Source organism: Pinus tabuliformis, chromosome 4_2, assembly GCF_031772625.1.
Source record: "Pinus tabuliformis cultivar Carrire ecotype Pingquan chromosome 4_2, CPIR1, whole genome shotgun sequence".
NCBI classification, from domain to species: Eukaryota; Viridiplantae; Streptophyta; class Pinopsida; order Pinales; family Pinaceae; genus Pinus; species Pinus tabuliformis.
The window spans coordinates 214,416,916-214,431,078 of NC_142304.1; the positions used below are offsets into that span (position 1 = coordinate 214,416,916).

A 14,163-nucleotide genomic window follows, 5' to 3' on the forward strand; every position below is an offset into this window, starting at 1 on the left:
GGTCGTTAGGAGGAATGATTGACATCCTCCCCACCCAGGTTCAATTCCCACCAGTGTTATGAAAACAGGACCAGACAAGACTGAACCAGGCAGTCCAACCATTTCTGAGGGAAAAGCAGTCTGAACGGGTGTCATGGACTGGAAAAGGCCAGATTGGTACTAAACCGGCCAGTTCTTGTACGGAACTGACTGGTCAGATACCAAACCGGCCTTTTTTCACCAAACCAGCTGGTTTCATACAATGCTACCAAGGATCTTTTGTATGCAATTTAAAAAAAAAACAGTAATTTATGAGTGGAGAAGCCTAGTATTTGACCATATTGCTCTATTAATGCTATGCAATTAATGGTAATGTTAAATTCTTAATGGAACTAGCATTTAAAAGAGCACCAAGCCCTCTATGTACCTTAATTCTAGTGGCATTGATTGTTGAACTCCTCTATCATGACCCTAGTAAAAATGTACCCGTCACTCAAACAAAATCTTGACTCGACATGCTAAGTTGTTTCTATCTTATTTTAATGCTTAGAGGGTGATATTGGTGAAAAATATCCCAATATAGGCAATCATTATGATATGTAGGTATTTGTTGTAGGATGGATTTTTTGGACGCTAGAGGGTCAAAGGCCATCTAGCTTGTTTTTGGATGTATTTTCAGTTCCGAGATAGATTGTACTTAGTGCTATTTAGGTTATATGCACCCTTACATGATATATAAATGAGAATTTTTACTTATTTTTGTATAAAGGATTTGGATTCATATGGATGCACACAAATATTTATATGTGTGTGTGTGTATGTGTGTTTATTTAAAATTTGAATACTTTATGTGTTTTTGGCTGACCGGCTTTTTGGTAGAGTTTTTTTACCGGTTTAGACCGGTTCCCAGTTCGGGGGGTCTACCTGTTCGGTGAAAGGTTCAATTCTGATAACATCATGCTAGACTTGACCATGGAATAAGTCTCTCATAAACTCTCTGTAGAATGGATTCTCCAAAAACTGCCATCTACCTTCATAACAGTGTGTACATAGATTTGTATCCCTCCAAGATTGTTCAAGGTAACATAAGAACAATTCTAAGCATAATATTAGAGGAGAGAGATGTGGTAAGACACTATTTTGAAAAGAATAATAATGCTCATCTAGAAAAAGATAAGAGGAGGAGGATAAGAATCCTACTTTAGATAAGATAGAGACAGAACTAAGTTAACAGTGTACACAAGTTTAGGGATTGCATCAGGTGCAGGGGCAGGGAAAACACTAGATTCCTGACCAAGGCAATCTATTCATTGGTCTCTCAACAATTTAGGCACCCCAATGCCACGGATTAGATTCCTAACCAGGGAAATCTGTCCAAGTGGGAATAAGGTGGACTCAAGCTTTTAGCCTCTCTAGGTACCATCACGCTTACTTGCTAACCACCAACCTAGGGACCTAGGTGTGTATCCATGGTCAGAGTTCTACAACCCACGCCACCCTCCCTACTTTGGGACCTAGACATCAACACAAAGTGTCGGCCAGATGTCCTCCCAAGCAATGCTTCACTCGCAAAGCCTCGACAAATCTCTTCCAATCTCTTATCAAGTTATCATCAATACAATCAGTAATATTTTCTAAACCAAGCATGCTTCTCAAATACTCAAACTTATTATTAGGAAGAGACTTTGTTAGTATGTCTGCTACTTGTTCATCTGTTGAAACATACTCCAACTTCACGACCCCATCCTGCACCAGGTTCCTAATAAAATGGAACTTATGTTGATATGCTTCTTTCTAGCATGAAACACGGGATCTCCAGACATCTTGATACAACTTTGATTATCACAATTAATCACAGTGGGGCCCAAAGACTTCTCAAACAAATATGTCAAAAGCTTTCTTAACCAAACAACCTCCTTTCCTGCTTCACATGCAGCCACATATTCTGCCTCAGCACTACTTAAAGCAATGTGATCTTGCTTCCTACTCATCCATGAGATCATAGCAGCTCCTAGACTAAACCATCCTTTGATAGTGCTCCTTCCATCGATCTCACTGCCACCTCAATCAAAATCTGTATAACCAATTAGCTTGACTTCCTTACTATCATATTTTAGGCAGTCCTGTATAGTGCCACGAAGATACCTCAATATGTGTTTGGCAACTATCCAGTGATCATGACAAGGTTCCAACTAAAACTAACTAAGAATGTTTACTGCAAAACATATACCTGGCCTAGTATTTACCAGATACATTAGGGAGCCCACCAACTGATGATAGTAGGTAGGATCCACAAGACTAGAGTCAAAGCCCCTCAACTTCTTGAGATTGGTGATCATAGGAGTAGTCATCGGCTTGGAATCCATCATCCCAAATTTCTGCAGCAACTTGATAATGTACTTTCCTTGCCCCAAATATATCTCCCCAGGTTTCTGCCATACTTCTAGACCCAGGTAATAGTGCATCAGTCTTAGATCCTTCATTTCAAATTCAGTTGCCAACATCTTCTTGCATTCTTGAATTCTTCGCTCCACGCTTGTAATGAATAGATCATCCACATATAGTAGAATAATGACAGGCTCATTATTCATGACCTTGATGTAAAGATTTGGATCAACAGAACTCTTTACGAACCCAATTCTAAGTAGATATGCATCCATTCTTGCATACCATGTCCTAGGAGCTTTCTTCAAACCATATAGGGCCTTCTTAAGTCTGCAAACATGAGAGTCGTTGCTATTAACTTCAAAGCCTTCGGATTGTTCGATATACACTTCCTCATCAATGGTCATGTTGACCACTGGAATGGCACCTAATGACTATATGAAGATTCCATGCCCAAGGATAATCCAGAGGACACTTGTACCATCAGATATCATCAGTAACAGAGTTTTTTAACTCTACTTCTATTTTCTCATCATATTTCTTGTACCCAGATTCCACACCCTGCGGGGAATTGTAATAAGTGATACCAGTAATGATGAGTTTTAAGTATGTAACAGGCCTAGGATGTTGGGATTCAATCAACAAATGAGTAAACCTTGGAGTGTTTTTTTAATCTGGTTAATTATCCTTTCTTTTTCAGAGGCGGATAATTTTCTGGGTTTTTTCACTCACTTTTTACCCCAAAGTCAGGGTGACGGTTTGAAAATTGAGCCCCTAACACATCTTAGTGTCTAGCGCCGATGTATATTACTATACTAGATCACACAAAAAAATTCATGGAATTTGGTTAGGTCTAGGTAGTCATTTTTTAATCTTTTAGATTTCTCGCAGGTCAAAAATTGCAAATAAAATTGTACTTGTAATGTAATAAGTGATGTCTATAGAAGTTGTATGGGGTATGAGTAATGAAATTTACACCTCTCGCCCTCAACTTTCTACTATGACACACTTTGATGGGTTAAAAATGTGTTTTGAACCCTCAAAACCCACTTTTCTCAAGTTTAGAGGGAAATTTGGCAATTAATTAAGCCGAAAATTAAATAAATGGATAAAAATAAATATCCACACATGTTAAATGTTGTGGAAATAAGGTGGAAAATTATGGGAGAGTTAAAGTGAAGTCCCAAGGTGATGTGGACTCCTAAAGTCAAGGAAAAGACATGTGCTCAAATAAAACCAAAATTCTGGCATTAAAGGAGAATGCTGCTTCCTTGGAAATTCGAATTTGTGAAGTTAATGCACATTTGGGAAATTCGAATTTGTGCAGTTAATGCACATTTGGGAGGATTTGGGAAAATATTTGGTGGAGATTTATGTGGGAAATTGTCCCCACATGGGTTACCACCCATATACACTTGTCATTCTATCATCAAATTCGAATTTGGCTCATAAGGGAAGAAGAAAATAATGTCCACCTGCCAGAATTCGATTTTTACACTTGGCATTGGAGCTCCATTCAACAAATTCAAATTTCTCTTTGGGATTATCACCTCATGCCACTTGTTTAATCACTTCTACATTGGGATTGGCTCCAATGCCATTTGTCATTGTCATTCTTCATTGGGATTTTCTCCCAACTCTCTATATAATAGAGCCATGGGCTCTCACATGGTATCATGTAATACGAGCTATTGTGCTTGAGGAGACTCTACGGGATTGTATTCACTACTTGCAATATAATACAACAGCCTTTGGGGTAAAGCGTGATGGTGTTCTTCTCCTTGCATGTGTGGTAAATTCTTGACTTGTTGTTATGCTTCTATTTATTTCCTCATGTCATTATTTCTTTCATGCTTGTTTCAAGTTATGTTAGTATGCAGTTATCTCATATTAGCATAAGAATTAATTATTTGCTTTAGGAAAAGAAATATTCTAGTGGATAATAAATGTATCTCTAGGAATTCTGTTAAGTTTAGGTATGTTCTATGCTTAGAGTAATTTAATTCAATTTTCACAGTTAGCTCAATATCTTTTCCAGATTAGCAATCATATCAGCATTAAAGTAAACTGCAGATAGAACATAAACATAAATCGCAGAAGACAAGCCAAGACAAGAGGACACAAGATATGGTGCTAGCCAAGGACAAACCCCAATGTGGGGAAACCCTTGATCAATTCTTCTTATATGTTCTTCAATAGTTCAGCAGAGAGAGAAAGAGAGAGTACATTTACAACAAAAATCAACGCTTTGACTTATCTAGATAAGAGCATAAATCATCTCTAAGAAGATGATACATGAGATCAGTTGAAGACAAGCTGCCTCAACTGATTCTCCAAGGTGACTCCTTCACCTATCATTGTGCTGCATCTCATCATCATGCTGCACCTCACCGTGTTGCACCATGCTGCACCCATCATCACAGCGCTGGACCTAATGACCATGTTGTGTGTTTCATGCTGCTGGCCCTGTCACTGTGTTGCTCCAATCACTGAGCTGCTCTCATCACGGATATACACCCAATGTTGCACTCATCACTGATCTGCACCCAATGCTGCATTCATTACTGCATCCAATATGTTGCTTTACACTCACCAGTCTTAGCTGCTTGCTATGGCTTACAACCTAGCAGAGCAGCTAGACTCCTCCAAAGTGCAGTCAACTAACAGTCACAATGTCTGCCTTGATTTGTTTGCAATTGTCCTCTAAGGGAAGGCTGTCACTGCCTTCCACAAGATTGTCCTCCATTTATTACAGCATGTATATATCTGATATGCCATACATCAGACTGAAGATGTTGTTGTCATGTGTTCACTAGATAACATACAACCTAGAGAGCAGACTTCACTGTTTCTTCTTTATGACAGTGAATTCCTAGTCCTTAACTCATGCCTTGTAACTGTTTTATCTACAGCACTATGTTGTCACCTACAGCACTTAGTCCATGTTGTCATCTCCAGCACACCTAGGCACCTACAGCACTTAGACATGTTGTCAGGGTAATCCTTTTGCTACTTCTAAAGGTTGTCCCAAACCCTTCCAGAACAGTGTATATATTAGGGCATGATAGGCTGCGTTAGAGTCTATTGTTTAGGCTTCCTTCACCATGCTAGATTAGGCCTCCTTGTGCTGTTGATAAGGGCTGTGTATTGTAGACAAAACAGCAGCTAGATATCCTTGATTAAACTGCGGATTAAGGCCTTTGTTTGCTGTTCGTTAGGCCTCCTTAGACTGCAGCTTAGGGCCTTTGTTTGTTGTTCGTTAGGCCTCCTTAGACTGCAGCTAGGGCACCTTATTGGACTGCAAATTATCTCGTCATTAATGCTGCTAGAGCTCTCCTTTGACTGCGGCCAATTCTCTCCCTTGCCTATGGCTAAGGCTAGAACATGTGGCTAGGGCTGCGTATTAGGGGAGCGTGTATGGAAGCTTCCTTACTGTTGTTAGGGTATCCCTTTTGCTGCTTCTAAGGGTTGTCCCAAACCCTTCCAGAACAGCGTATATATTAGGGCATGATAGGTTGCATTAGAGTCTGTTGTTTATGCTTCCTTCACCATGCTAGATCTCCCTTCCTTCCTGCGTCTAGGGCTTCTTCATTAGGGCAACGTAGATCCTTTCTCCATTAGGGAAGCGTTATCCCTTAGGATCTCTCCTCCTACTAAAACCCAAAGACAAGTAGAGAGGAAGAGATCCCAAGTGTGTAGAAATGACTTGAAAGCCACCTCTATTTATACTAAAACGTTGAGCACATGTGGGGTTTATTTGGTTGCTGGCCGGTTTATTTGGTTGTTGGCCAACCTTGATGAATTGTCCCATAACACAAATAAATTTATATCTCCATGAATACTTATCAGAATCGAATGATCTTTAGATCAATCCTACACCTCTTGATGAGAGGGATCCAAGTAAAATATCAGTTGCCATTAATAAGATGACCCACATGGAGTTTGGCCATAATTGTCAATTCTAACAAATTCTTTCCACTGCACTTATTTAATTTCATGTCGATTTAATGATTTGTGGTGATGTTTTGTAGATGAATCATTATGTGGTCAAGCTTTTTAAGCGTGAGGGGAAATTCTCAGAGGAATCAACCCATTCTTGAAAAATATTCAAAGAGAACCCACATGTTTTGAATTCCAAAGTCTCATCTATATCTTATTTGTGTCTTGCAGGGATTCTTTCAAGTTTCTTAAAGCTTTTATTTCTTGCATCAAAATATCAAACTTGGAAAAAATTCTTTTTTACGTATTGTACTTCATTCATCAATAGCTAGCTATTTCAAAGAGCTAAGACATGGCCAGTCAAAGAGGAGAGCTTGCTCATACTCTTTGGCCTAGCCTCTTGTAGATTATTTTTGTAACATACTTTGTTGTCATCTTGGTCTAACATTTGAGTTATTGTTGTATCCTTTTGAGCAAGATAGTTTCCATGCTTTGAATTGTAGACTTATTCATCTTGAAAGCATTTATAATATCTTGTGCTAATAATTTAGTGTTTCACTTTTAAGGTTTATTTTGGCTTTCCATTTGAAAGCATTTCACTTCATTTTAAGCAAAATATAATTTCATTTCTTAAAAAGCAAATACTTGGAAGGCACTGGTTGTTTATATATTTGATGCTTATCTTATGATAGTTATTGCTTATATCAATTTTTTGCTTATAAATCTTAAAGAGATAATCTATTTAACGCTAACAATACTCCTAGAAACTCACATCCTTTTTAAATTAACTTTTCATAGGGACCGCCCCCCTTAGCTAACCTATGAGATAGCTCAAACGAAGAGAGTCGGGATTAGAGTGTCAACCCCTTCTCTGAGTTCCCTGCCACCAACCACACCTTGTGGGGTTGAAGGCTTTTCTCACTGACTTGTAGGTAGGTGTAGGTGTATGGGTTCGCAAACCAACCGCGGATTCACATACTCAGTGGCCAGGTTCACAAGCCCATGCAACATAGTAAGACACTATTTTGGAGAAGATATGAGTACTAATTTAGAGAAGATATTGCTATTTTAAGAGAAGATGAGAAATGGTATCCCTAGCCATTGAAGATTATACTCATAGATGTATCACTAGAACCATTTTTTGGGGTGGAATTAGCTTTTTTTTCTTTTCCTTTACTTAAGTATTACAACATACAAAAATATTAACATTTAACAAAGGGAATTGAAGAACAAAATCAATATTCAGCTTACGGGGTAAGGGTGGCTAGTGAGACTGACAAGATAAAAGATATCAAGTTTGACATTCTTAATGAGCTCATGTATGCCAAGGTGTAATTTGATGGCTTGAGAGAACTAGATTGTGAATTAATCTTACAGATGCAATTTGGGGAAAAACTTGACAAGGTAGTACAGTCAATAATTTGACTTGGCTTGGGAAAAACTAGAAAGAGTACAAAAATATAAGTAGGGAATCACAGTTTTTGGGCATCTATGGCAAGGTGGTTTTAGGTGTTTATAGGGAGATTGGCAAGTTTAACTCAGATTGACCAGGTTTGACTTGCAAGTAATCATGAGTCAAACACATATGACTAGTCAAACTCAGACAACAAGTGTGGCTCAACCCAAGTCATTTTGATTCGTTTGGCCCATGAGCAAAGTCAATATCCGATAGTTGCAACTCTGGTAACAAAGGTGTGAATTTAGAAAGTTAGCTAATCGTGCTCCCAACGGTCATCTTTTCAGAATGTGTTAGGCAAGGCTTGTCAATACAGGTGGATTTTGTTGGTATGCTCAAAATATCCATTACAATATGCTAAATAACATCAAAAATTATGTAAAGGCAGTTAAGGCGGACTAAAGCTTCGAAAATAGAAGAAAACAACATTGTGGAGGGGATCAGAGGTCAATTTGGAAACTACTGACATTATAGTCATTCAAATTCTTGGGCTCTATTATTTTTCCTTTTTCTTTTTTTCCTTTTTGTCACAAAGTGCCAATCTGTTTAGCTTTTAAAGATATGGAGTTGAGGCAATATACCATTAGTATTGCAGAGGACTCCAAACAGCATTTTGGCTAGCAAGTTTTATGATATTTCTGTATGTCAGATTTGTAGCAGAACAGCCAGGTCTATGGAAGATCTCAGCTATTCGTGTAAGCACTTTGAAATATAATCTGATCTAGTTGGTTTAACATACCCAGCAAACTTTTCTGTATAGTATGTATATCTTTAAAATGTGATGTCTTACCCACAAGATGTAGAACAGTTGGTGTCAGGGTGTTCTGTTAAGGCACTCCTGTGAGGGTCGCTGGTTCAAAACCCCGTGGGTACAAAAAATCCAGCCATGTTACAGGTTGGTATGACCCAGGCCAGGTGCAACCTCCGGGTGATTTTGACAGTTTAGATGCCCATGGGTCATGGTTTCTTAGCCAAAAGCTAGTCCCCCAGTCACAGAAAACTAGCAAACAAATAAATAAAGAAATGTAATGTTTTGTTTAAGCAAAAAAAACACATAGAGCATAAAGAAATGTCATGTTTTGTTTAACCGAAACAAACACATAGAGCATAATAGCCCCAAGGGTTAGCTTAATTGGTCAAGTTCCCGTCGCTAAAGCACCTCACTAATAAGAGGTCACGGGAACAATTCTCCTCGACGCCCTTGGGGTTAGGCTCTGCTAATAAGCCGGCGGGATGTTATCCCTTCGGGTGGATCTGCCCCAGATATTTCCTTGGAAAAAAACACATAGAGCATAATGGAATAAAATAATATGTATGGAATGCACATGACAAATGAAAGAAGTGTGAAAGTAAAAGTTCATAATGCACTGCCTGTTTGCCAAAAAACCAAAATAATCAGAGGAGAAACTGCTAAAAAAAACTGTTACACAAAACCATTTTGAGGCAAAATAATATAAAGGTTCTGTATTTACCAAAACTATACCTCAAGTTCAGCCAGTTACATGCCATATACTCCTTAAGGAGAATTCAATCGAATCATATGAAAATACGGAACCCACTAATGCCCAATGACAACAAAACTAAGTTGCAGGAAATGCTTAATTTGGCCACGTCCCAGAACCCAAAAAAATAGGTATGGAACAACTTGAAAATACCACAAGCCATACCATATGGCATTTTCAAATCTGGAAACGCTGTATGGTACATCTGGTGGTGTTTCCAAGCATTTCACAATTTCCAGTAACATTTATGCTTTTCGGCACTATTTTAGAAGTTTCTGGGTCCCTAAGTACCCGAGAGAGGTGTGGGACCCGAAGGAAAAGATCGTTCTGTCCGTTTCAATGACCCTTTAAGACAAAACAGAGATGGGGGACTGACATTTGAGGAGTTTGCCACCTTGGTAAATAATGGTAATATTAAATTCTTAAAGTAAAGTTGACATATCTTACCCAAGTTGACATTCACCTTTATCTATCTTGGGTAAGATAAAGGGGATTGTCAACTTAGGTAAGATAAAGAAGAATGTCAGCTTTTACTTAAATTTCTAACACTACCATCAATTGTTTCACGTCATTCAAGAGTGATTGCAACCTCATCAGACTTCACATGGAGAAAGTAGAATTTCATATCCCATTCAAAATTCAGTGGACTTAACATATTATAGGATTTCAAGGTTGGCAGCCGCAGGAGTGTATAGCATTTCCACTGGATTCTATCATGTCTGACGATACAGGATTGGCATTAGTTAAGACCACCAAGCTACGTGATTCTGCATCATGTAATCAATAATCATCTATGAGAGTTAATATAGACATGGGTCTCCTACGAAATTTTCATTTATGTGTGTCATTCTTATTTTGTTGCAAAATAGTGATGTTACTTAAAAAAACACTATATATCTACATTTTCCATAATTTCTATATACCACATCTCCCTATGTGTCCATTTTGGGGGGTTCACATTTCATGCATTACCATTTCATAAACTTGTGCATGATTTCAGACTTCATTGTTATTAACTACAATCAGCTCAAGTGGCAAGACAATACTCCTACTTACAAAGCTTTCAGTTCCTTTCAAAATCTCAAATATAAAATTGAACATTACTGTAGTCAAAGATTAAATCATATCTAAAATCCATTTTAGCTCTCCCAAACTTTTGACACTTTCTGTGCTTGACAACAGTAGGAATTGATCGAGTCAAAATATTCCAATTGCATGATAAGACAAAGAAGAACTATAAACAAAGTTTGTGGGTACCAACCATTTCTGAGACAGAAAATCCTTTGCTCCATTTGATTAGTGTGCCAGAGGCAATTGCTGTTTGATGCACTGGGAAAGAGAAAGTGAACCCGAGCTCCCTTTGTCGGCCAGGTTCTAGAAAGAAGTTTTTGCCTTCACTTGCGACAAATTTTGCTAGTTCTGAAGCAATGTAATCAAACAATTCCTGCAATCAAATCACAACGGTCCTACAAGTTCAATTTTAAGGATTCTTATAAGCGCCTGGCCTGTCTAAAGAGGAGCACACGGGTGAATGATAATTCACATAGTAATTACATAATACGAACCCTTTCTGTTCCAACCATAAGATTTGTAGGAATAGTAACTTCTGTAAACTCTTTATCAATTACTCGTCCTTCCTTGCCACCCAATTGAACACGTAACACCCGGAAATTGGTTCCCCCGAGATCCAAAGCATAGAAAAGGCCTTTCTCATCCCTTTAAGAAAGAAGGAAAAAAACAAAGAAAACCAATGTGTAAGTAGGCCTCGCATTTCTTACATAGTCCAGGTCATAAGAAAGAAGATGCTATTCAATGCAGAGAATCGTTAAAACCAATATGATTCAGGCAACTCTATACACAGTTTAATGGTCGCCCTATATTTAAAAATAAATTAATTAAATAATCCAGTTTATATACTTTTAAGTGTGTCTGCAAAGAAGTCAAAGGGATGTTCAATTCAGAGGCATCGTGTTTGTTTTCTCATCATACAAGTATAACAAAGGAGGCATTCTGGTTAGCAATTCGATTTTGATTTTCAACTGATCTAAGCTCAGGGTTCAAACATAACTTCTTGTTTATTAAGCACCCACATTCTTACCATGGTTTGAAAAGTCCATATCGAAATATTGTAAACAAGGGTACTTGATCATTGGAAGATTGACACAGTGAAAAATACTATCATGTGGAATGAGATCCAGAAAAGAAAAAGGAATCCACAAGGTGCTATCATACCAAGCACAATCGAAGGTTATTATAAATAAGCAATTTTTAGCATGACAGATAGTATGAGAGACATGGAAAGGTTAAGAAAGACTTAATTAACTAAAAGTAATTATGCTTTAATTATGTTTAAGATGACACTCTGGAAAACAAATATACCACACCTTAAACATTGGAAAATGGGATGGGAATATCTAGGAATGTCACACACATTCCATCTGAAACAACAGGAGCTGAAGACCTTAATGATAGCACAGTACCACACTTTAATAGGATGACAATAATGAAGGATAAGATCAGCTTCACCTATGATTCCAGACAAGAGAACCATGGTATTTGTAATGAACTCAAGATAATGGTAACAATCTTGCAAAACAGATCTCAATGGCTCTAGACTATTGCTGTTTGAATGTAAAAGGGCAATATTAATGCCACGAGATATTGGATTTGAAAGTCAGATTTTCAATGTCAAGAGTGCTATGCAAACCCTGGCTTAGATAACTAATATGCCTGCATTCATTTTGTAACTCTTGAATGCAAGACTGTTAATAGCAAGCATATATCCATTTCAATTCTGAATTTATTAAACATCAAGAAGAATAAAAAAGCCAGGTACAAACCTCTAGTTGTTTAAGAGATATGGGCTTTAGGTGAATCTATGCTAGTTGAATGCAAGACTGTTAATAGCAAGCAAATCCTCTGAGTGTATTAAGCATTGAGAAGAATTAAAAAACCAGGTGCAAATCTCTAGTTGCTTACAAGATCTGGACTTTAGATGAATCTATGCTAAGTTGATTCTTTCAATATTCCATCGGATGTCAAAAAAAAATCATTTTCTTTTATTAGCATTACCCACGTACATACAACGGGGATCTCTCCCACCCCGGGATATAGAAGCACTCCACTTCTTTCAATGTCCAGTAATCTGGCAAAACTCAGACTTCGGAATAACTCGGCCGAGGTAAACGCAAAAAATCAGACCGACGCAGCAAAAATTTGGCAACTTTTTTAAAAAAAGGCATAATATTTTATTTTTACAATTGAATTAAAATATTCTTAGCCACAGAATAAACACCAAGTTTGTGTTCTAATAGCAGGCTGTAACACTGCTCACTCGCAGAAATGCAATCAGCAACCTTGTGCAAGCAAAATGATTGACTTTCCGGGGTTTATAATTAAAAAAAGGGCGCTTGCGCGCAGTCTTTTAAAAAATCTTCCGATCTTGTCAAATTTTTCAAGAACTTGCAATTTTTTAACCAAGTTCTCGTTTTGTAATGAAAGCGCTAATCTTTTGGCAATTTTTGTGACACTAATTGATATGATTTTCTTCACTCACAATAAACTGAGTAAATGGAATAGTTACGTAGCCCTTTTAATCAAATCAACGATTCAAAAGCGTTCCCACAATCTTATCTGTTTTCAGGGAAGTCACGCAGATTCACAGTGATAAATATAAACTTAACACAGAGATCTCAGTATCTGATCGGGTTTGATCTCATCTGGAGCGTTCCCACAATCTTATCTGTTTTCAGGGAAGTCACGCAGATTCACAGTGATAAATATAAACTTAACACAGAGATCTCAGTATCTGATCGGGTTTGATCTCATCTGGAGCAAATTGTCTTGTCTCAGAAAACAGTAGGGAGATATTACAAGAAAAAAGGAAATGTCGTCTGCAATTTATAAATTTGACTGTGCATTGGACAGTTAGACAGAAAATGGGAAATTACATGCTCACCTGTCCACATTAATAGATCATAACATTACTTGTACAGAAACGATGACTGAAAATAATAAAGCAGAAAAATCAGAAGGATGTTTACGGGCCTGCCTATGTATGGGCGTATAGCCAGGCAATAATAATAAAGCATAAACCTGGATTTGATTACCCCGTAGGCAAAGTGTCAACATAGCTTATGACCATCTTGAGTAAGTTACTCTTGGCATCCGATTCAAGACCCGCCCGCATCTCGTCCGCCATTGCATCCACCACCTCTCTGAGTCTGGAGATCGGGGTCGAACACTGCCTTTCCACTTCCTTCACAATGCCCTCTGCTCGCTCCCAGTGCGTTGTCTCCGTGCTTAAACGCACATCCCCTAAATCTCCCTTCTCAATCCTCGTATAACACATCAATGGAGAGCCCCGGCGAGAAGAAGAAAAAGCAGCAGTGGCTTTGAGGATGGATGCCTGGGCATACTTTGGATCCTGAAAAATCATCCTGTAGCTTCCATGGTTATATACAGTAGAAGAAGATCTTAGAGACAAACAAGGGCTTTTCTGGAAAGTTTTGTCTGATAAAGCATGAGTTGGATTCAAACCGGCGCAGGAGAGCGCCATGGTGATTGGTTGGGATAATGGGGAAAGCAGGGGAAGGAAATAGACAACAGGGTAAGTCAGTCTTTCGGATTTGGATTTGGATCTCTAATACCAACCCCCTAACACCTGCAATTATATGGTTGGGCGATCTGGTGTTCACTGCTTCAATACACAGACATGCATATGCATGCATGCAGACGGAACCACATGATCGTTGGAAAGTCAAAGATGGCCATCAAAAGAAGATGCGTGGAAAATCAGCTATGCCTACTCCCCACCATTGATGTAAATGACTCCGACTGGTGGCGTCTTCTCCCCTGTCAACGCCCCTCGCTTCTCCTCCGCTTTACCTTCTCTGTTTTTGG

General features: G+C 38.3%; 1 protein-coding gene across 1 annotated transcript in view; it reads right to left on the minus strand.

The window, feature by feature from the left end:
- The window catches only part of LOC149168864 (hexokinase-2-like), a 118,508-nt gene extending 104,597 nt beyond the window's left edge, over positions 1-13,911 (minus strand). Inside the window, exons 1-3 of the mRNA XM_089428454.1 lie at positions 13,371-13,911; positions 10,827-10,977; positions 10,523-10,705 (exon numbers count right to left, since the gene is read on the minus strand). Of these exons, the coding sequence (XP_089284580.1) occupies positions 10,523-10,705; positions 10,827-10,977; positions 13,371-13,819 (783 nt within the window). The 5' untranslated portion in view covers positions 13,820-13,911. The remainder of the gene's footprint in view (positions 1-10,522; positions 10,706-10,826; positions 10,978-13,370) is intronic.
- Between the last annotated feature and the right edge of the window lie 252 nt (positions 13,912-14,163).